Source organism: Enhydra lutris, unplaced genomic scaffold (assembly GCF_002288905.1).
Source record: "Enhydra lutris kenyoni isolate GAN:26980312 unplaced genomic scaffold, ASM228890v2 scaffoldscaffold4, whole genome shotgun sequence".
NCBI lineage: Eukaryota > Metazoa > Chordata > Mammalia > Carnivora > Mustelidae > Enhydra > Enhydra lutris.
Genome location: NW_019154088.1, coordinates 2950135 through 2973235, shown reverse-complemented (window position 1 = coordinate 2973235; position 23101 = coordinate 2950135). Strand labels below are relative to the sequence as shown.

General features: G+C 45.1%; 1 protein-coding gene across 1 annotated transcript in view; it reads left to right on the top strand.

The window, feature by feature from the left end:
- The window catches only part of LOC111159558 (ryanodine receptor 3), a 353621-nt gene that overhangs the window by 168483 nt on the left and 162037 nt on the right, over positions 1-23101 (top strand). Inside the window, exons 31-37 of the mRNA XM_022522093.1 lie at positions 1559-1724; positions 8055-8141; positions 8554-8780; positions 10640-11435; positions 14183-14383; positions 19295-19397; positions 20522-20659. Coding sequence (XP_022377801.1) covers positions 1559-1724; positions 8055-8141; positions 8554-8780; positions 10640-11435; positions 14183-14383; positions 19295-19397; positions 20522-20659 — 1718 coding nt within the window. The remainder of the gene's footprint in view (positions 1-1558; positions 1725-8054; positions 8142-8553; positions 8781-10639; positions 11436-14182; positions 14384-19294; positions 19398-20521; positions 20660-23101) is intronic.

The following is a 23101-nucleotide window of genomic DNA, read 5'->3' as shown; positions in this document are numbered from 1 at the left end:
TGTCTTGTTGGGCTAGAAAGGAAGCAGGCAAAAGCAGTCAAAAGACTTTGCTCTTTAGCCAGAAGAACCAAAGGTAGCTGTGTCTATCCCAACTGGGTTTATTGCTCGAGTTTGCTGGCTCCGCCACACCAGTCAGATTACTTGATTTCTCGGAGCATTTATCGGATCACATTTATTTTGAAAACCGACAGGTTAGCATCTAGAACAAGACCCAGGAGGTAGGAGGTACTCAGTAGTTCTTAGTTCTTTGTCTCTCATAATAAGAAATAAATACAGGATCGATTTTCAGATGTTTGGAGGCATTTCAAATTTGGATCTTTAAAACATGACTAAAGCATGGCACTTTCCATTCCCACAGCTTCGATTTTAGGAATTGAATTCGACAGTAGGCATCCATGGACCTAGTACTCTCATCACTAAAAGGCAGGAATAGTGTGGCTACAGTTTAATCTTTATGGCAATCTAGCAGTGGCTGTCACTCTTTGGAAGGGGCATTTTGCACCAGCCCGGCCTGAGGGGCATTCACATTGAGAAACTAGCCCAACTGGTACCCCAAAGGAGAGAGTGGGAAAGGAGGTGAACATAGGCTTACAAAGCACATTTCTGGTCTCGGGGCGGGGAGGGGGGAGGTTTTATACATTGAGAGCTGGAAAGAACCTTGGAGAATTCTAATCAAACCTTTAACTTTCTGAGGTCAAATCTGATTGACTTTAGGATGTTGAAGCTGCATTAAAGCCTTAGGAGGGAACCAGATTGTCTCTCTCTTGCCCACAGTCATGGCAGTGGGCTCTGAGAATCACCTCTGCCCCCATGCCACTTCTCCAAAGCCCACCTGGGATTTGCAGTCTTCAGTTGAGGAATCAGGCTTTGGAGCCTCTGTGGCTGTTTGGGTTTGCTCTTGGCTTTTAAATATGAATACCGATAATGGAGTTTACGCTGTGGGGAGAGGGAGACAGCCAGCTGAGAAATGCACCCTAGCTGTTACTAGTTACTAGTTACTGAAGAGTGCAGGGAGCAGAAATCCCAGGGGAGGGCCAGGTTTTGTGGGTCAAGGAGGTAGTTGGGCCTTAGAGACCACTTGTGACCTACTTTGCAAGTGTGTCCAAGCCTGCCATCCTCAGGATGGGGGCCTGAGTTTTCAAGGATATCACAGCCTTTTTCCCTGATGCAGATTTTTGTTCCTGCCTTTTATGCCGAATCCCTGTATAAAACAGCCTGTGGTGGCTGTCCTCTCTGTACCTCCATCTCCTGTCTCTGAGGTGGGAATAAACCATGCCCATGATTGCTTTCCAAAAGGGGAACTGACACAGAGCCAGGAGACAGGTACCTGAACAGTATGTTCTTTGGAGGAAAGTATCTTGCTAGATTGCCACATCCCTGAATTGAGTGGTCATGCCCGAGAAAATTGGGTTGAAGCTGGATGAATTTATTTAAGAAAAAAAATTGTTGGGGGCTGACTGGAAAACTTCATCAGAAGGTTTCTGGGGCATTTCCTTGGGCTTTGACTGTATACCGTCCCAGTCCGGATTCTGTGCCTCTTCCTCTCTTTGGCTTCTAGTGTGAAACGCAGCAACTGCTACATGGTCTGGGGTGGGGATATTGTGGCCACTTCCCAAAGATCAAGTCGAAGCAACGTGGACCTGGAGATCGGCTGCCTCGTGGATCTGGCAATGGGCATGTTGTCTTTTTCCGCCAATGGGAGAGAACTCGGCACCTGCTACCAGGTAAGGGTGGCTCTGGGTTCAAGCCAGCAGTGTCCCCAGCCTGTGTGTTTACGGCTGTGCTCCTCATTTTCCAGGTTCAACATTCCCACCACAGCCTGGGGGGGTTGATGAGCCCACGTGGTTCGTAAGCCATCAAGGAAAAGAAACAAGAACAAAAACGATTTCATTTTTACAAAGAGAAAATGGGGGAAAGTGTCATTATTTATTGACTGATCAGATAAGAAGTCTTTTCTTTTTGTGATGGTCTCTGAAAAGTGATTGATTTATTCCGTAAACATTTCTTAGGCAGCTTTCATGTTACCTGTACCACACAGGATGCAAGATCTAAAATGTGAGCAGAGATACTCCTTGCTTTAAGAAACTTCTGTGCTCAAAATAGAGACTCATAAAAAATGACTAATGTGCCAGGGTGCATTCCTTTGGCAAAAAGGTGATTCTCATTCCTTATGAATTCCTTACAGGATCTTTTAAAAATGCATTTATGTAAATGATGTTTCTCTGTTTCATTGACTGTGAGCTCTGATAGAACTACTTGGGAAAACCGTCAATTGCACGCATGTAGGTTCACTCATCATTAACCACAAGAAGGTTTACTCTTTGAGGCAGGATTTTCAGGCTTGATGGCCAGGTAAACTTGGGAAATACCACATATTATATCCTCTTTCTGACACTGGCAATGAACATTAGCACAGGAGAACTTCAAAAAATACTTTAGAAAGAAACCAAGCATTTCTCTTAATACTTAACCAAGAATAGTATTTTTTTTAACTTAACAATAGTAGTTTTCTGTAAGTCTTGTTTTCTACAAAGCACATCTGGAAAAGGCTAAATTAAAGAATTAAATTTCTATGTTAAACTTTCTTGACACTCCCAGGGTAGAATGGAGATACATGGAGCGTGTCATCCGGGTTCAGAGAGGAAAGAGCTCAGCTCCATCGAGAGTGGTTAGGGAAATGTTCGTTACAGAGAAGCCTTGATTTTGAAGCAAAAAAAGAATTCTTCCATGAGACCAAGGGGAAGTATACTAAGGTTGAAAGAATGGCACAGGAGGTATCTTCATTCTTCATGGAAATAAAGAAGCACAGGGTATATTTGAGGAACAATGGCCAGCCTAGTAGGGGGCCTCTCTGGTTAGTGGTGAGAAATTTATCTGGAAAGATAAGGAGGTATTGATGGGAATTGAGGAGCATTTGGAGGTTTCTGACCAGAATAGTAACTCGTAGCGTTAAAGGCAGTTTAGCTAACTCCAGCAGATAAAAAGCATCCCACTACTGTGTAAATGGATAAAACCCCAGGTTCTACAGTTAGCCCCATGTCCAGCCTCCAGCCGAAAAGCCTCTTGGCAGCCTTTGTCTGGCCTGTGGTTGGAGAGATGGCATCTAGAGGGGAGAGGTAAAGTAGCAGCCCCAGATTTGAATTGTTTGGTGACCAAGAACAGATGGACCAAACCCTTCCTGGGGTCCGGGGACAGCGTGCCGGCATGGGGGCAGATGCCACCTCTCCAGCCCCTCCCCATCCCCCCAGGAAAGAGTGGCACCTTCCACACCACTCAGCAGGCTGGTCCAGCCGCAGGGGGCCCAACTGGCCGCACCCAGCAGGAGACCTTTGCGGAAACCAGGCTTCACGGTGGAAAGTAAACTATTGGTCTTTAGTACTTTCTCATGATTCCGCCCCCGAGCCCCCGAGAATATGCTTATATACATTACTGCCGTCCTTCAGAATCCATTAGCTTTTTCCCATTAACTTTTGAAATGAGTTTGACTGAAGGGTCCTCCCCGAGCCACAGAGAGCTCTGAAGCATCTAATAACTCGGAAGGCCAGCCAGGCTTCGGAGGGACCTGACTGAAGAAAGAAAGAAAGAAAGAAAGAAGACAGGGCCTTGGCAGCTGCAGAGATGCTTGCCTCTGGGAAGAGCCCGTGCTGTTGAGGAAATGTCACAACAGGGAGCAGGACACCGTGGCTGTTTGCACCCGGCTTTCGGGGCAGCTGCTGGGTGACGTGGGGCTGGTCCACTGTAGTCTCTGAGCGGCACGCTGGCACTGACAGACCTGAGATGCCTCCCACCACTGCATGCGTGTAAATCCTGCTGTCTCTGCTCAGGGGCACCATTGAAGGGGATTGGAGGGTGCCAGGGCTCAGCACGGGAACCCCCAGGAGGCGGCTCACACCCGGCCAGCCCCCCTTGCCATTCCAGGTGAGACCCTGCCCCGTCCAGCGGCGCAGCTGGTCCCCCTGGCCGTGGGGTGATTGTTATTCTGCAGCTGTGGCCATTTTCATTTTTCAATTATCTCAAGAGGAGCAGGGCAGCAATATTTATATGCTGGCTTTCTATTCAGGAAGACCAGTAACCAAAATAATGAGTGGAGGATTCTCTCAGATGGCGTTGCTGGAACATCCCCCCCCACCCCGTTAAATAACAGCCATGCAATTTGAAAGCTTTTTTGTCGCACTTAATGTAATCATGGGAGAAATGAGAAATAAAACGTGTGTTGAAGAGCTCCTCCTCGGTTCTTGGCCACCCTGGCCACAGTGCTCCGAGGACAGAGCCCGCTACAAGGCTCCAATCGACGAGAGGGGTTATCTTTCAATTCAGGCCAGTTCCTGTGCCCTGACCTTCACACGTGATCAGAAACAGAATGTCTATTATTGCCAAGTCAAAAGAGATCAGCCAGTGAGAAAAAGGTACCTTAAATGCAAAAGGGAAAAACCCCAAGGCACTTCCCGGCAGACTCAGATCTAGGCCCCTGCTCTCATGACAACGGAAGTTCCCCATCCAGAGGCCAGCGCTCTGGTCAGTAGCCATCCCCGTACCTGAACTGGAACGTGGCACCCAAGACGCGCATGTGAAGTATTTGTTGCCAGACTAGCCAGCCTGGCTGGGAAGCCACCATTTCTGTGTCTTACTTGCTGCTTAACAATTTACCACAAAATTAGCAGCTTAAAACCAATACATTTGTTATTTCACAGCCCTGGAAGTTTGGGTTCTTCACTCAGGTTCTCACCAGGCCAAAATCAAGACCTCCACGGGGCCAAACTGCCTCTCTCTGGAGGCTCTGGGAGGAATGTATTCCAAGCCCATTCAGGTTGTTGTCAGGATCCAGTGTGGTTGTAGGCTGTGGCTTGAGGACTGTTTTTCCTTGCCTGCCTTTTTCCTTGCCTTATCTCTCTGCTCCCAGAGGTGCCCACATGCCTTCTCAAGCGGCCCCTTCGATCTTCAAAGCCGAGGAGAGCAGGTGCTCTTCTCATTCTTTAATCAACCTGACTTCACTTTCTGCCCCAACAAGAGAGAACACTTGCTTTGTAAGGGTTCCTGTGATTAGATTAGGCCCACAAGGATAATCTCTCCATTTTAAGGTCAACTGGTTAGGAGCCTTACTTCTATCTACAGAATTCCTTTTGCCACATACCATAGACAATCCCAGGAATAACCCCGGAGGTCAAGAAGGCCACCGAGGATTCTGTTTTTACACCCCAGCTGCCATTTTTATCCTCCTCTACACCTATCATAAGCCCACACTTGTGTGTTCTTCTTTTTTAAGTGGTTGAAGATAAAGTTCCGTTGCTCATCATGGTGGGAATATACTGGGCATGGTAGAAATAAACTCACCCCCGGGCATCTAATGCTTTCAAAGCCCCTCCGCTTTGCCAGGGAGTTTGCGGAAGGCCCTAGCATTTGGCTGAGTGGTATATGAAGTTTGTAGGGACCAGTCCTGAGGGAACTGAAAATACACCACCCTCTTTAGCCTATAGGTCCCAGTACTAGTGTGACTTCATTCAGCATAGAAAACCTTTGGGCTTTAATGCATTTTTTTGTCCCCATGAGATCAGATTTGTGGACTTCTTGCTGGTCCATAGGAAATGTCCCAGCCACCAGAGCTCTGCTTCCTGAAGCTTACAGTGACTTGAGCATCGCTAGTTCTTCTGGATGTTGCTTATCAGATTTCTGAGAAATCGGGGCCCACGTAGGATGTATTGAATCAAAATTTCCTATTTCTGTCTCTCCCTGCTGCAAACTCAAGGTCCGGCACAAAGGGGATAGATAATAGGTACTAAATCACTGTTCATTAAATGTCCTTTACAAAGCTTATTTCAGACATTGCCAGGAAGTTCTAAAAGCCCCACCGCCACATTTGGGTTTCGTGGGCATTTATGCCTTCATATGATCCATGGATACCCGAAGCATCAGGCATAAACCGAGTGTTTATACTTAGCACATGAGCCCCAGCGTATCGGGAGCGTTCACTGTGTGCTGAGCGCAAGTCTACTTTAACCAGTCTGACGACCTGTTTCATCATGAGCGAGTTAGAGCACTAGACCATGTAGTCTCGTAAGTCACTTACAGCCATGAAAATGTGTGTTTTTTATAAACCTTGGGTCTAAAGGCATTGAAGAAATGCCTTATTAAAAGGAGGCCTGTAACCAAATACTCTGACCAAAAGAAACCTCTTTATTCATTTTCTATGACTACGTAAGGAATGACCAAGGTAGTGACTTAAAACGGCACACCCTGATGATCTACAGTTTCCATGGGTCGGGAGTGGAGACATAGCCCAGCTGGGACCTTGACTCTGTTTCATAAGGCTATAAACAAGATGTCAGCCAGGCCAAATTCTTTTCCAAAGCTCAAGGTCCTTTTCTGAGCTCATGTGGTTGTTAGCAGAATTCAGTTGCTTGCGTTTGTAGGTTTCAGCCTCCATTTTTTGATGGCTGCATCCAGGGGCATCCTCAATCCCATGATACCCCCTGAAATTTCCCCTCACGTGGCCTTTCACAGGCCCTGTTACAACAGGGTAGCTTCCTTCTCCAAAGCCAGGTGGAGAACCCTCTCTGTAGTCTGCTGACATATAATCTTTTATACTGTCGCCAAACCAAGGGAGTAACAATTTCTATACCTTTGCTATATCCTATTTGCTAGAAACAAGACACAGGTTCTAGGGGAGGGGGCTGTACAAGAGAGTGGCTCCCTGGGGACCACCTTAGGGTATGTCCATGCTATCCACCATCCCCTAACTGCAAGAGACTTGCAAGAAATTCCTAATGTCTGAATTGACTTGAAGGCAAAGGACTTTGGTGGGTAGAATTAAAATCCTTTTGCTTCTTCCATGGTCTTCCTAGTCCAGTGGGCAAGTGATAAATGGAGTCCCTGCTATCATAAATAAATCCACACCCTTCATGTAAGTGACAGCTACAAGACAGTCAGTGAATCCCACACTATTTAATGTAGGAGCTAGAATCAAGAGTGGGAAGGAGGGTGGAGAGAAGTCCAGAGGATCCAAGTAAAACGAAGAGGTTTTAAGAAAAGGAGACAGGCTTGGGCACCTGGGTGGCTCAGTTGGTTAAGCCACTGCCTTTGGCTCAGGTCATGATCCTGGAGTCCTGGGATCTAATCCCACATCAGTCTCCCAGCTCCTCGGGGAGTCTGCTTCTCCCTCTGACCTTCTCCTCTCTCACTATCTCTCTCTCAAATAAGTAAATAAAATCTTAAAAAAAAAAAAAAGAAAAGAAAAGAAAAGTAGACAGGCTCTGGAAGCAGAGCTGCCTTGTGTTATTCCAGGGAAACACCTGCCTGTAAACCAGCAGTTCTCAACCAGGGGTGATTTTCCCTCTACGGGACATGTGGCAATCTTCAGAGACTTTGTTTTAGCTGTCTTGATGGTGGGGGTGGAAAGTACTACTGACATCTTCTGGGTGTGGGCCAGGGATGGCGCAAAATATCCTGCAATGCCCGGGACACCCCTTAGAACAGGGAGTTATGCAGCCAAAAATGTCAACAGTGCTGAGGTTGAGAAGCCTGGTCCTAAGACATCCCTTGGGCTCGTTTGATCAACGTCTGTTTGCCTTCCTAAATGACACTGAAGTCCTTGCACGACCCTCCGTGATCACTTTCTGCGGGTAGGAGTGGTGGATAATGGCACGCAGGAAATGCCTGGCACTCAGGGTTTCCTGCATGCCAGGCGTCTCCATGCTCTGTGAAGAGCCAGGACATCACATGGTTCCCTGACCACTCACAGCGATTGCCTTTGGGGGCACATTGGTAGCTCCCCACATGTGACCTTCCCCCCAAGCCCTGGAGAAAGCTGTTGGCTGCAGTTAACGGAGAAAATGAAAGAACGTGAGATGATTCAGTCCCAAGTGAGAGAGTGACTAAGGTGGGGTGCAGTGACAGTCACTACTGGTATGCACCAGGTCTCAGAATTTCTGAGCAGGAGAGAAGGACCTACTGGCCAGCTGTCCTCTTTCAGCTAAGGTTAGAAAGGGGGTGTTGATTAAAACCCTCAGTGACTTAGCCATCTGCGGTTTTTTAAATTCTCAATCTGTTTTGGTTTCCAGGTGGAGCCCAATACCAAAGTGTTTCCAGCGGTTTTCCTACAGCCCACGAGCACTTCCTTGTTTCAGTTTGAACTTGGGAAGCTGAAGGTATTGATCTTCCCCCTTATCCAATGGCTATGATAACATAAGGCAGTGTTGACCATTAGGGGAAAAAATCCTAGGCTTCATGAAACAGGGGAATGCCTTCTCATACACCACCTCCCAACCCACCCCACTGACCAGGCCCTTGTACTTGCCTATGAAATTCTTGACAGAGGGTAGATTCCCATTTTCCTTTCTCACATTTCTACTGGATGCCCAAAGGATTAATTGATGCTAAAATAGCCTATTGTGCAAGGCCTGAATTGGACTGGTAAACCCTTAGAGGTCTTGGGGTTCATCTCTCTGTAGATTATACTAACCATACTGGGGATCACAGGCCAGGTTGCATTATCCAGGAACAGAGCACCTCTGTAGTGCACAGGCGTTTCCCTCTCAACGCCTTTCTGCCTTGCCCCAGAACGCAATGCCCCTGTCGGCGGCCATCTTTAAGAGCGAAGAGAAGAACCCAGTTCCACAGTGTCCGCCTCGGCTGGATGTCCAGACCATCCAGCCCGTGCTCTGGAGCCGCATGCCCAGCAGCTTCCTGAAGGTGGAGACAGAGCGCGTGAGCGAGCGCCATGGCTGGGCGGTGCAGTGCTTGGAGCCCCTACAGATGATGGCCCTCCACATCCCCGAGGAGAACAGGTAGCAGAGGGGCCCCAAAGGAGGCGGTAGGCCTGGTAGGCAGTGAGGGAAGGGAAGGCGCGCCGTCCTCATGGGCCACAGGCCCTGCTCAGTCCATGGACTTCCCAGAAGCTTCAGCTTCTCTCTCCCTTCCTTACTTGGATTCTTCACTTAGAAACAACAGGATATTCTCTACGATATGCCTGCTTCAGGTCTTCACCACCCTCCAAGGGCCTGCAGTCAGGAACATTTCCATCCCTTTAATTAAAAACTCCAACGTGGGGGCGCCTGGGTGGCTCAGTGGGTTAAGCCGCTGCCTTCGGCTCAGGTCATGATCTCAGGGTCCTGGGATCGAGTCCCGCATCGGGCTCTCTGCTTGGCAGGGAGCCTGCTTCCCTCCTTCTCTCTGCCTGCCTCTCTGTCTACTTGTGATCTCTCTCTGTCAAATAAATAAATAAAATCTTAAAAAAAAAAAAAAAAAAAACTCCAACGTGACCCTGAAATCTATGTTATTACCAACAAGAATGGGGAAAATGAGGCATGCCTCGCTTACTTAGAGAGCCAGGAATGGGCTCCTGGGATCCTCCTGCTAAGGGGTACTCTTGATTATCGTCTACGTTACACCCCAACACTCTCACTTTCTGGCCTTGTAGCCTTGGATAAATTACTCACAGAACTTACCTCCAGTTCCTCATGATATGGTAAAATAAATGACCACCCAAAGGACTGCTGGGAGAAACAAATGAAATTGTGTAGCGTTGCTGTATGTAGTAAGAATTAAATGAATTTTATTGTTAACATATTATCATCCCTTGATCTGTTGGATGAAAAACAAAGTAACGGGAGGTGGAAGGATTTGACACCTGCACACATCTCATTTAAGTATTCTACTGGGTCATGAACTGGCGAGACAAACTAGTGGAGGGCAGGAGTGGGAAAAGACAGGGGTGCGGCCAACTAAGCCAATTGCAGGGGATCCTCAGACCCATGACGAGGAGAAAGACAAAACAGAAACCTGAGCAGGGAGGAGAGACTATGGTCTCCACGATGAGGGAGCAACCCAAGGACTTCTAAAGAGGCTTCTAAGGTCAGGAAGGAGAAAGTGAATTGATGCCACCTAAACTCAGGTGGGAGACTGTTTTCTGTCTGAACGAGAGTGCAGGTGTGTTTGTTTCCAGGGTAGGGAAAGCCCTGTGGATGAGGGTAGACTGGGGACGAGACAGATGGGGTAGGAGGCAGATGGGCAGAGGGCTTCAGCTCCGTCTTCTGAGGAGCTCTTCTGTCAGAAAACAGAAGTCCCCCTTACACCTACACATAAGAATACTGGGGATGCCTGGGTGGCTCAGTGGGTTAAAGCCTCTGTTTTCGGCTCAGGTCATGATCCCAGGGTCCTGGAATCGAGCCCTGCATCAGGCTATCTGCTCAGTGGGGAGCCTGCTTCCTCCTCTTCTCTCTCTTTGCCTGCCTCTCTGCCTACTTGTGATCTCTGTCTGTCAAATAAATAAATAAAATCTTTAAAAAAAAAAAAAAAAAGAGGACTGGGGCACCTCTATTACATACCTGAATGTTTCTCAGTCTTTCAGTGGTGAGATTTTCCTTAAGAAAGAGGACTTTCCTATTTGGAAAACCAGGTCTTTAAGTCTTTCAGACTTTTGAGATCCTTGTAGTTAGAGAAGGAGGATTATCAAGAACTGGGATATGGACCAGAACTGAGAAATGATAACCTGCAAGGGAAAGTGGGGTAGAAACTCCTCCATCCTTGTATCCCCACTGGCCCTGTTGAGTCTGCTGTGATCCCTGGGGATTCAAAAAGAAGCACTCCCCTGACACCCTGCATGTTCTTCTCCCTGATGAGTGGTTGACTGCTTGTCCCCACGCAGGTGTGTGGACATTCTGGAGCTGTGTGAGCAGGAGGACCTGATGCAGTTCCATTACCACACGCTCCGACTCTACAGCGCTGTGTGCGCCCTGGGAAACAGCCGGGTGGCCTGCGCCCTGTGCGGCCACGTGGACCTCTCCCAGCTCTTCTATGCCATCGATAACAAGTACCTCCCTGGCCTCCTTCGCTCCGGGTTCTACGACCTCCTCATCAGCATCCACCTGGCCAACGCTAAGGAGAGGAAGCTAATGATGAAGAACGAGTACATCATTCCCATCACCAGCGCCACCAGGAAAATCCGCCTGTACCCGGACGAGTCCAAGAGGCACGGGCTGCCGGGGGTGGGCCTGAGAACGTGCCTTAAGCCCGGGTTCAGGTTCTCCACCCCTTGCTTTGTTGTGACCGGCGAGGAGCACCAGAAGCAGAGCCCTGAGATCCCCTTGGAGATTCTCAAGACGAAAGCGCTGAGCATGCTGACGGAGGCGGTGCAGCACAGCGGGGCTCACATCCGCGACCCTGTGGGCGGGTCTGTGGAGTTCCAGTTCGTGCCTGTGCTGAAACTCATCGGGACCCTGCTGGTCATGGGGGTGTTCGATGACGATGATGTCCGGCAGATCCTCCTCCTGATCGATCCCTCTGTGTTCGGGGAGCACGGTGTGGAGACGGAGGACGGAGCAGAGAAGGAGGAAGTGACTCAGGTGGAGGAGAAGGCAGTGGAGGCTGGGGAAAAGGCTGGCAAGGAGGCTCCCGTCAAAGGCTTGCTGCAGACCCGACTGCCTGAATCCGTCAAGCTGCAGGTAACTCAGGGCAGCCAAGTTCCCGCCCTTGAAAAGAGCTGGGGAAGGTGACAGTGCAGCTGGGAGGTCAGGCTGGGACTCAGGGCATTGGCCTAAACCTGGGGTGTAGCACAGATGCCGAAAGAAAGCGTTCTCTGGTCATGCTTATTTCTGATTTTAGTATATGTGCTGCCGAAGCGAGCACTCATGCTTATTTCTAACATGAAATGTCCTCCCTAGGTCAAAAGAAAAATACTAACCCTTACCCATAAGATATGTGCTTTATTTTTAAGATTTATTTACTTATTTGGGAGGGGGAGTGCAAGTGAGCATGGGGGATGGAGAGCAGAAGGAGAGAGAGCTAGAAACCCAAGCAGACTCCACGCTAAGCATGGAGACTGACATGGGGCTCCATCCCAGAACCCTGAGATCAGGACCTGAGCCAAAATCAAGACTCAGACATCCAACCAACTGTGCCACCCAGGCGTCCCAAGGCAAGTGCTTTAGAATTGTTTTTATGGAACTAGTGATGGATTGGCTCTGATCTTACCTCTCACGTTTAGGACTAAACGGCTCCTTGGTGAGATCTCTCTGGAGAGGAGGAGGAGCCTTTGGCTGTGGAACAGGCCAGAGGAACTGGCTCATAGGGTGGCCACACTCCCCACCTGCTCTCATGTGTTGCCATGTTCTGATCACCAAGACTGTGGGGACCCATTGCACTGGCATTCAGGTCAACTGCCCTCTGAGCTAAGGAGAAGAATCATGCTCACCTAGAGCTGCACCCTTGTCATCATCCAGGAAACCTCAACATTTCCTAAGCATAGTCTTACCAAATATAAGCTAGCGTCGATGATGCATTGAAGATGACCACTTTTGTCTTCTGAGCGCTGAGAAAAGAGAAATGAAAGTGAACAGAGCAGAACAGTCTCTTCCACAAAGTCAGTCTGGCTCAGGCATCCCTTGGCCACTTACTGGCTCTCTATGCTTGCCAAGTCCATAGTCTACCAAAGCCTTAGCTTTCCAATTTGTGAAATGTGGATGATAACATAATAAAACATAATATTCAGATTTGTCATTGTAAAATACAATATGAAATGTATCTTATCATAAAACATATAATGATCTCCAAATGACACTCCCTTACCCAGTGTGATGAGATTGGGAGATAGATGGTCATTTGATGAAAATATTGCATCTAGAGGAGAAGCATAACAAATTTTACATATATACCTTCAACAATTTTATTAAAACATACAAATGTGCTCTTCTGATATGGAGCCAAGCCCTGATCTTTAATGTGAGTCCCTGACTGGTGTGGAGAGTCCTCCCTTTTGCATCAGTGACACCTGTCACACTCAGTTTGATGTGCCTGATGGCCAGCTGAGGCATCTTTAGGATAGACTGTGGATTTAGAGGTAACTGGAAAGCAACCCAAGCAGAGAATACTTCTAAATTCTAATGCTTTCCCCCCAGTTTCTTTTTTTTCATAGTTATCTAATTCACATCCAACGTTTAGTCTTTTTTTTTAAATACAACTTGCCTTGGAGTGTCTGATCGATGCAGTCAATTAAGCATCTGACCCTTGGTTTTAGCTCCGGTCGTGATCTCAGGGTTGTGAGATTGAGCCCTGCATCAGGCTGTGCACTCAGCACAGTGTCTGCTTGAGTTTCTCTTTCTCCCTCTTCCCCTTCTCACCACCCCACTTCAAATAAATAAAGAAATCTTTTTTTTTTCATCTTTTATTTATTTATTTGACAGAGAGAGATCACAAGTAGGCCAGAGAGAGGGGAAAACAGGCCCCCTGCTGAGCAGAGAGCCCAATGTGGGGCTTGATCCCAGGACCCTGAGATCATGACCTGAGCCGAAGGCAGAGGCTTTAACCCACTGAGTCACCCAGGCACCCCTAAATAAATCTTAAAAAAAAAAATCTTGCCTTTTACAGATGTTCCTTAGTCATTCAACTTGGTTGAAATTTTGTATTTCATTGGCACACATTCCTTCTAATTAAATGTTGTCACTGTAATCACAACTGTGATGGGCATGTGCTCTGGCCTTGTTCACCTGGCCAAGGCAGAGCTGGGCGGATATGCCGTAGACTGTCCTGCTACACAAGAACACACCACCATCAGGGGCTTTGCTGTCTGTGCCCAGATGGACTGGAGAGTGTCTGTTAGTCATGCAAAAGGTGAAGTGGAGATAGGTTAATAAATATTAAATATTTACTAATTAAAAAATAAATACTGAAATATTTATTAACTCAATAAGTTATGGCTGTTGCTTAGTAGTAAAAGTTCAAATAATGATAAGATTAGTAATAGTAACTCTCTGAAAGAACTATTGACAGAAAAACAGTGCCAAAAGAAAAAAAGAAAGACAGAGGGGAACAGAAATCTTTAGTTCCCATCATTCAGAGCCAGAAGATGTCAAGAAGGATCCAGAACTCACCTGGGCAGTTCAGTGGCGGTTTCTACATGAAGAGGAGAGCCACGGAAGGACTCTCTTAGGAATGCTGTTCTCCCTCGCCACAGGCAGATTTATTCTGTCTTTGGTGGTTCATTTTCCTCTTACTCAGCTAAAGAAAGAGCTGTTGTCTGGATTCAGGCTGACTTGGATTCAAGTGATGGCTCTGTGGTTACTGTGTGACCCTGGGCAAGCCACTTAGAGTGCCCGAGTCTCAGTGTTACCCTCTATAAAATGGGGATGCCATCTGCTTCCCCAGTGTATACAAAATATTGTTAAATTAGCATAAATATATGCTTGTGTTGCAGATGTGTGAGCTCCTCAGCTATCTCTGTGACTGTGAGCTGCAGCATCGAGTGGAGGCCATTGTGGCATTTGGCGACATTTATGTCTCCAAACTCCAGGCAAATCAGAAGTCCCGCTACAATGAGCTCATGCAGGCCTTGAACATGTCCGCAGCCCTGACTGCCCGGAAGACCAGGGAGTTCCGCTCCCCGCCGCAGGAGCAGGTGAGAAACTCTTCCTGAGGTTCCATGCCCTTCTTATGGAAGAGCTTGAACCTCACAGAGTAGGGCACATGAACCTTTATATGTCTGGGGCAGCCAGGAGAATTGTGGGTAATTAATTCACCCAGCACAATGCCAGGGGACAGGTCTGGTCTTTTCCTAATGGCAACGAGGAGCATCTGCCACTTATCCTAGATGGGGAAGAAACCCATCCCAAACTGCACGTGGGCATGGCTTCCTCCCCTCCCTGGCTCACTCGTACCCATTCCCCATCATGGAGTCGAAGACCACATTCATTGTCAGGATCCAGCTTTCACAGCAGAAAGGATCTGCCGTTAGAAGAATGTCTGTCCAGTCCTTGCAAAAGTCACTACTTTGTCAGAGATCAACAGAGTGTGGTCAACACTTCCCGACTGATGAGAGTGGATGGATGGTCTTCCTTGTCACCTTGCCCCATGACCAAGACCCTCACAAAGCCTCCCAGCCCCCGGAAGCTGGGAGAACAGGACTGGGCATATGAGGTCCCTTCTGTGAGGTACTGACTTCATTTTTTGTAGTACCCTGCCTTGTGGCCAACCTTGCCCGGATGGGAAGGCTCCTTTGAAAGGATGGAGAGTCCTGTGAGCAACTTGCAGAGGAGGGCGGCACAGCTGGTGGAATAGTAATTTGCATTTGTCCCACTGCTCAGCTCTCGACATACATCCTGCAGGCTGCTGGCCCCAGCTCCCTCAGTGTTCCAAGCAGAAGATCTTTCAGTGAAGACATTTGTTTTCAGGCTCTCAAACCAAATCTTTGGATCTTATCTATATTTAATAAGCAGCTTATCTGTAAATTGTTGTCAGTATAATTACCACCATTTGATATTAATGGGACAACTTGGTCTAATTACTTTCCTAATCTATTTTGTAGAACATAGATAGTTATATTGGCTTTAAAATGAACCACAGCTCTTGGCTTTTAAAAGATTCACTTGAATGAGAGTGGCCTTGAAAAGAGTAGGCGAAGCTTATCATCTCTTTCCTGGAGGCAAAATGAGAAAGCCCTTTCAATTGATGGTAGGAGGTAATTTGCACCGTGCTGAGGGAAGTGCGGGGAGCCTGAATTACTTTTGAAGGTTTTACAAATGTTGTCAGGCTGCCTTTAGACTGGCAACAGGTGTGTGTGATCATTTCCCATTTCGTTGGGCAGATGCTGACTCATTTTTAGTGAATAATGGGACTGGAGAAGGATGTGGTGCCTGGCTCCCCCATCACTCACTGTGTGGCCTTGGGCAATGGCCTTTCTACGTCTCAGTGTTTTTAGCTGCAAAATGAGGATGTTTGTTATCTCTCTCCCTCCCTTCTTGTGAGGATCCCATGAGATAACACGTTTAGGTGATCCGGGAGGTTACATGACAAACAGTAAACATTCTGTAATTGCTATCATTAGCTTCGTGTTGGAGGTGTTTGCGTTTGCCTCATACCATGCTCTATGCCCTTCTGCCAGTGAGTAGAATTTATATCTGTTTTCTGAGGCATCTGTTTAACTCAGCTAGGATGCGTTGTCCATCTAACACTGTCCTCATGGACCCAGCTTATGATCCTGGCTCCTGGGAGGACCACGCTAGCTCCTACCTCTCCTTTACCCCTGCCGCCTCCTTACCTTCTCTTCCACTGTCCCTGGGGCCTGCCAGTACATCTTCCTTTCACCTTCCCAGTAACCCAATGGACGATCGTTTCAGATTTGTTTCAGATATCTATAACTTGAGAAATTCTTCCCTAAGTGTGTTAAACCAATGAATCTTGAGCAGACCTCGGAATCACAGAAGGACTTAATAAAAACAGATTGCTGATCCCCCCCCCCCGGGGGGGACTTCTAATTCAGTAGCTCTAGTGTAAGGCCCAGGAATTTATACTTTTAGCAAGTTTCCAGATGATACTGATGCTGCTGATCTAGGAAGGAAATGAAAGAAGGGACACTAATTGCTATCAAATTCAGCTGTCCAATCTACCTCCGCTCTCAGTGTTCATTTCTAGAAGGAACCTACCAACAGAGCTCTCTAAATAATTCAGACTTGAATATCAACAAAGGAGAATTTAGATCAATTTCAGGGGATAGCAATGCAAAATCACTTGGAAGATTGGCTGCATAAGAATTAGAATTTTAAAACAGTGATATGATTCTCTCATTGTTCTGTAACCTTTGAGGAGAAAATAAAGGTTTTCAGCTTTGTATCCATGTAGTAGAGAGAGATTGAAAAAATCCTGCTTGGGGGATGTTACCAAGTACAAAAGTAGGCAAAACTAAGATCAGTCCAACAGCTGTTGGCAAATTAGCCAGGCAAAGTCAATAAACCGGTGACTTTAAAAAGGGCATCATTAAAGGGTCTGCCCTGCGGAGGAGAAAATTCAGCTCAGTCACCATTTGGTTTTCTGCCCTGCAGGCTTGGGGGCCCCTGCTTCCCCAGTGTTGTACCTAAGGAATGATCTTTCAGCAAAGAAATTAATTTTTGACTCCCAAGATCGATCTTCAAATTTTGTTTTTATTTAATAAACAACCAATCAATATATATTGATATAATTACCATGTTTTAACATTGTGGCACAACCACAAAAATTACTTTCCTAACCTGTTTTATGGATATTATTTTATTGCAAGCAGTACTTCTGCCTACTTCCAAAAAGTTGTTTGCAGTAGTAGCTTTAAATAAGAAATAAGGATCTTCTGGGGCACCTGGGTGGCTCAATGGGTTAAGCATCTACCTTCAGCATGATCCCAGGGTCCTGGAATCGAGCCCCGCATCGGGCTCTCTGCTCAATGCTTCCCCCTCTCTCTCTGCCTGCCTCTGCCTACTTGTGATCTCTCTGTCAAATAAATAAATAAATAAATAGAAATAAGGATCTTCCTAAAAACATTAAATATGGTTTTTTATGCTTTAATAAAAGGGATTATAAAGTTTTTTTAACCTAGAAATCCTAAACAGAAGGAGAAAATACCTTTGCCTGGGATGTGGGTTACCCTGCCCGAGGCAGCCAAATGGACAACATCACTTCTAACTTTGCTTCTATCCCTCTAGATATTCACTGACTTGGGGTCATGGGTCTTTGGAAAGAATTGAGACATTCCTGAATCTGAGCAGGAAATGAATGACTTCATTTTCACCAACTTGTCATTAATCTCTGATAGCATTTCTTTAATTATTCATGTAGACCACAAAGCAGATATGTGACTTTTCCGACAACAGAAATTGCCTGTTTTTTTTTTCATGTTGTATTACAGTGGTTGTCATCCCTTGACATATTATTTATATTCATCACAGCTTCAAGATCACAGTGGATATGAGACCTGCCACTAGATTTTTTTTTGTCTAATGAGTTAATAAACAAGTACATATGTTCCTATACCACAGGTTTCTTTTCTATGGTCTTAATAACTAGATCTCAGTATAAATTATTTATGTAATTTTCTGTATTTGATGGTGCATATTCAGAATATTAATCTGAAAAGTAATCAGGGGGTTTCAACAGACTGTCAGAATGGTCCCTGGTTAAAAACAGTTAAGAATCCCTGAGACAAAACTGTAAAGGAAAAGATGATCCTTTAACTACATGTTAAAACCTACATGTCAATAGAAAAAAAAATCCTATAAGGTTAAAAGCTCACTAAAATCCAGGTTATAAAGAGTTAATAGTCTAGGGATGTGTAAAATACAGGTTGATTTTTAAAAAGAAAATTACTGAACAGAAAAATGGAGGAAGAACATGAACAGGAAATTCATAAATATGAAATAGGGGCATCTGGGTGGCTGGATTGGTTAAGCGTCTGACTCTTGATCTCAGCCCAGGTCATGATCCTGGGTTATGAGTTCAAGCCCTGTGTTGGGCTCCACACTAGGTGTGGAGCCTACTTACAAAAGAAAAGAAATAAAAATGGCCCTTAAATGTGGAAAAACAAAATTCAACCTCACCAATTAAATGCAAATTAAAGCAACAGGAATATGACATTTTTCACCTATTAAACTGGAAAATATTTGAAAATGTGTTAACTCTCATTACCGCAATGGAGATACAAAGTAATACACACTCTTGTATAAAGTTGGTAATAATGCAGATTGTTGTGAGCTTTCTGGAGGGCAATTTGGCAATTCATATCAAAAGCCATTAAAATACACAAATCTTTTGATCCAGTCATTTCACTTCTAGGAGTTTGTCCTTAAAAAAAATGATCAGAGATGTGAATAAAAATTATGTAAAAGGAAATTCAAACAAACTTTATAAGGATAAAGAAATGGAAACAATTTAAATATATCTTAACAAATCATTAATTTTATGTACATTTCACATTAGTTGCTATTCATCCATATGATGAAATACAATGTATGTATTAAAAATCAGTAAAATCAAATGCTCGAGATAAATTGTTAAGTGGAAAATTAGACTTGGAAAATGTTTAGATTATGATCTCTCTCTGCACACATAAAGATTTGGAGATACTAGCTAAATATGGTTTTCTTTGGGCAGTGGGATCGCAGTAAACTTTCTTTAGGTATTTCCAAATTTTGTGCAATTAGTAAGTTACCATTATAATCAGGAAAAAATGAAAGCTACTTTTAAATGTTAGCCATTCTTTTTTTAAGATTTTATTTATTTGAGAGAGGGAGAGAGTGCACACACACACACAAGCGGGGAATAGGGGGCAGAGGGACAAGCAGACTCCCCGCTGACCAGGGAGCACAATGCAGGATTTGATCCCAGGACCCTAAGATCGTGACCTGAGCCAAAGACAGACGTTTAACTGACTGAGCCACCCAGATGACCCTGCTGGCCATCTTCATAAAAGAATTTGAGTTGGACAAAATTGGCAAAGGCTGTTAGGTGTTTAAGACAGGATCTGAGTCCTTTTGACCAGCTACCCATTCTTCTTTGTCCCTCAAAGATCAACATGCTTCTTAACTTCCAACTGGGAGAAAATTGCCCCTGCCCAGAGGAGATCCGGGAGGAGCTATATGACTTCCATGAGGACCTTCTCATTCACTGTGGTGAGTTTCTGAGACGAAAGCTGTATCAAAGACAAGTCTGTTCCTGATTCCTCCATTAGAAGCTACTGGGGGTTGAGAAGAAAATTTTCTATTTAAAGGTGCAAGGAACACTTGAACAACATGGGTTTGAGCTACATGGGTCCACCTATTCTGTTTCCCTAAGTAGAGTACAGTACTATACGTGTATTTTTTCTTCCTTATGATTTCCTTAATGACATGTTCTTTTCTCTAGCTTACTTTATTCTAAGAATACAGTACATAAAACATATAACATTTTAAAAAATATGTTAGTTGACTATTTATTATTGTCAGGAAGGCTTCCCATCAAGAGTATGCTATTTATAGTTCTGTTTGGGAGGGTCAGAGTTATATGTGGATTTTCCACCGTGCAGATGAGTGGCCCCTGTGACCCCTGCATTTTTCAGAGGTTAACTGATTGCTCAAGAAATGATTCTTCCCAAATGAGTTGGGTCAGAGAAGCTATAGGAAATAATTCTGGCATAACATAGGATGGAAACGTCTACTGAGAAGAAATTTTGTGAGATAGAAGAGAGTGAACAGGGTTTCTGAAGAAGGAAAATAACCGATACTTACATAAACCTCCCCCACTTTACTTAGATAGTTGGACTCTCCTCCCAGCTGAACCAAGATTCCAATCCCCTTTGCTTCTTAGCTTTTGCAGTGACATAAGTATGATAACTTCTGCCCTGAAGAATTCTAAGCCTGCAGAGCCTACTTTGATACATAACTGATGATTTTAAATGGTTCTCAGCATTTGTGCCGCTTCTGCAGGGGTGGATTCACTAATAAATAACAGGTGGTCTTTTCATTTGAAATAACTCAATGTTAACTTTTTCTTTCTAGAGACTCTAGAGCCCTTTTGGGGTATAGGTTAGAAAACGTTAAGTGTGGGGTTTGAAATTACTTGATGTTCTTGTACATATGAAATCATCTTTTTAAAAACTTGTCAGAAGACATCATAGAGTTAAATACTTATGGGGAGCAGCCTATGGCATCTTTAGAAGGTTCCAGAAGGGTGGGAAGCAGAGACTTTGTGTTCTTTCAATCATACGGTAGTTTCATGTACTGTTTGAGGTTTTTCACTCTGTTCTGTGCCTTTCTAGGCGTTCCACTGGAGGAGGAAGAAGAGGAAGAGGAGGACACCTCCTGGGCTGGAAAACTCCGTGCCTTGGTGTATAAAATCAAAGGCCCTCCCAAGTCTGAGAAGGAAGAGCCAACAGAAGAGGAAGAGAGATGCCCTAGTAAGTGATCATGCCTTTCAATCACAGTCCTTCCAACACAGTGCTCTTCTATGACGTAATGCAGGGAACTGGCTTCTGACAGTTACTGTGAGATGGACTGCTATGTTTCAAAGGATGTATCTGGGTATTTTTTTATAATTGGTGGTGGTTATTGTGTATTTGGGGCTATGCTTCTTTTCCGATTTAAGGAACCTACTTTCAGAGTCTTCTGAAACCTGAAGGATCTATTACTCTGGGTCTGCTTCTTGTCTGTCTGGTTAAAAACACCTGTAAACAGGTTTTTGTTCTTTGAGGTTTCCATTGTCTTCCCCCTTTAGTCATTGTTTCTGTCACCTCTGCATTGCAAGTTGCCTCAGTGAGAAAATAATGATGCAAGGGGAGTAAAGGAAATAGGATGTGGGCTTTGATGGGGGTCTTTTTGGGGTTTTGGCTATAATTTCCATAGCACAGCATCCTAGAGGATTTTGACCTTCAGTTTTACAACAACACCAGACCTTGTCCAAGTTCATTTCTCTAAGCCTTAAGGTAGATGCAATTCTAACTGTTATGACTCATGTTGGAACATGATCATAATTTGGGCAGTTTATGTCCATAAAACATTAACATTTCAAGAGGAAAATTGTCTATGTATTATATACAATCAGGATGCTCTTCAGTACCAAATTCTGCAAATATTTCATTTGTCTAAAGAAGGAACTTCCAAGTTTTAACATAGATGCCTTTTATCTTGTTCCTCATCCTATCCGTTTTAGAACATGCTTTCAAATCATAGGCCAGAGCAGTAGACTGCCAAGCCGTGATTAATTTGTCTGAAAACACTACTTTGGGGTTCGTACATCTTACTGCCTTTTATATTGACCTTCTGTCTTTGTCATTATCTCTGAGTGGAAGGAAGCCTCACCATTTCTCAGCACAAGTGTTGAAGCCTCTGGACAAGTGTATGGGGTACTTGGTTGGCACCCACCATGGGAGGGGTAGTCTTTGATGAGAACATGCCAGCAAGATTCTAAGGGCTCAAAGGTGAGTTTAGATTCCCTTTGTGGTTCCTGTCAAAGCAGAACTAAAAATAGACTGAGCTGACCCATATTACCTGCTGAGAGTATTTTCAAAGTAGATCCTTCTTTCTAACATATAGTATGTCACAACCCTGGGTCCCACAAGGGGACCATTTCATGGTAGGTAAATGGAGTCAGATGAAATCACTTGGCTATGTGAACTCTCCCTAACTCTAAGAACAGTGTCCAGGCTCCAGACGTGGCAGCCTTCAGCACTGCTACCCTGGGCCTTGGGCCGAATGACCATGTTCTGTCCCTTCTGGTAGAACACGCAGACAAGGCCACTCCAGTGTTATGACTCCGTGTCTTCACCTCATCCTGCTTCCCTTCCAGGACAGTTGTGAGAGATTCAAGCTTTGTGTTCTAAGCCTCCTAACCTGGATTTCCAGAAATAGAAAGGAAGGTAGTCACGCATGTCTGGTTGTCAGTAGATGGGTTCCCTGGCCAAAGTTCCAGAGACAGAAAGCTCCTCACTCAGGACTGACATATGAAGAGAAAATCTTGGGAATGGTTTAACTGTCACATCCCCAAAATTGTTTTTAACCCATGGATGGAGACAGTGTTTCTGGATACATAGCCAGTTGTGATAAAAGGGCCAAAATGCTTTAAATTATTAGTAACTTTGTCCATGTTATTACTTACCTGATTTTTCTTCCCTTACGTTTGATAAAATATTAAAAGTACAGATAATAATATGGGTCAGTGAATGGACAATTCACCAAATACTTCCCTTGATCAGGTTACTCCTGGTGGGATTTTTTTCACTCCTCTGTTGTTTAGCTGATGAAAATAAGACTCTGAAGAATTAAGGGATATTTGTTCATTTATTCTCTCCACTGCTACCTGCTTCCAGAAAAATTTCCAGGTGATGAATGTCACCAGCCCAAGGTAACCAAGATGACTGAAGCTGTGACTTGCTTCACATTTTCTGACTCTGGTTCCACGCTCTTTCCATTGCCCTGTAAAACCCCCAAATACAGCTATTACATACAGAGTGGCTTTTTCAAACCATCATCTGTTTATCTGGCTTACTACACCTGTGAGGTGACTCACAACTGTGACTCACGATTACACATGGGGAATCTAAACCCAACAGAAGTCAGAATTCTAACATGCCAAAGGTTACCAAGCCAAAGAGCCGTCCTCAAAGTTTTCTGGGTAGGGGGTGCAGTCTCACCTCTACGAGCGGTTGGTATTGGCCAGATGACCTGTAGGCAAATTTCAGCTTTTCTAGGCAAGAGGACTCAACAGTGTCCCGAACCTCATGAGAATCCCGCTAGCTGGCTCAGAGTTACGGGGATCTGCCTAAACTAACTCTAAGCCATATTGTCCATGAAAGCTGTTACAATCCTATCAAAACATCATATGATAATGAAGAGGTAAAAAA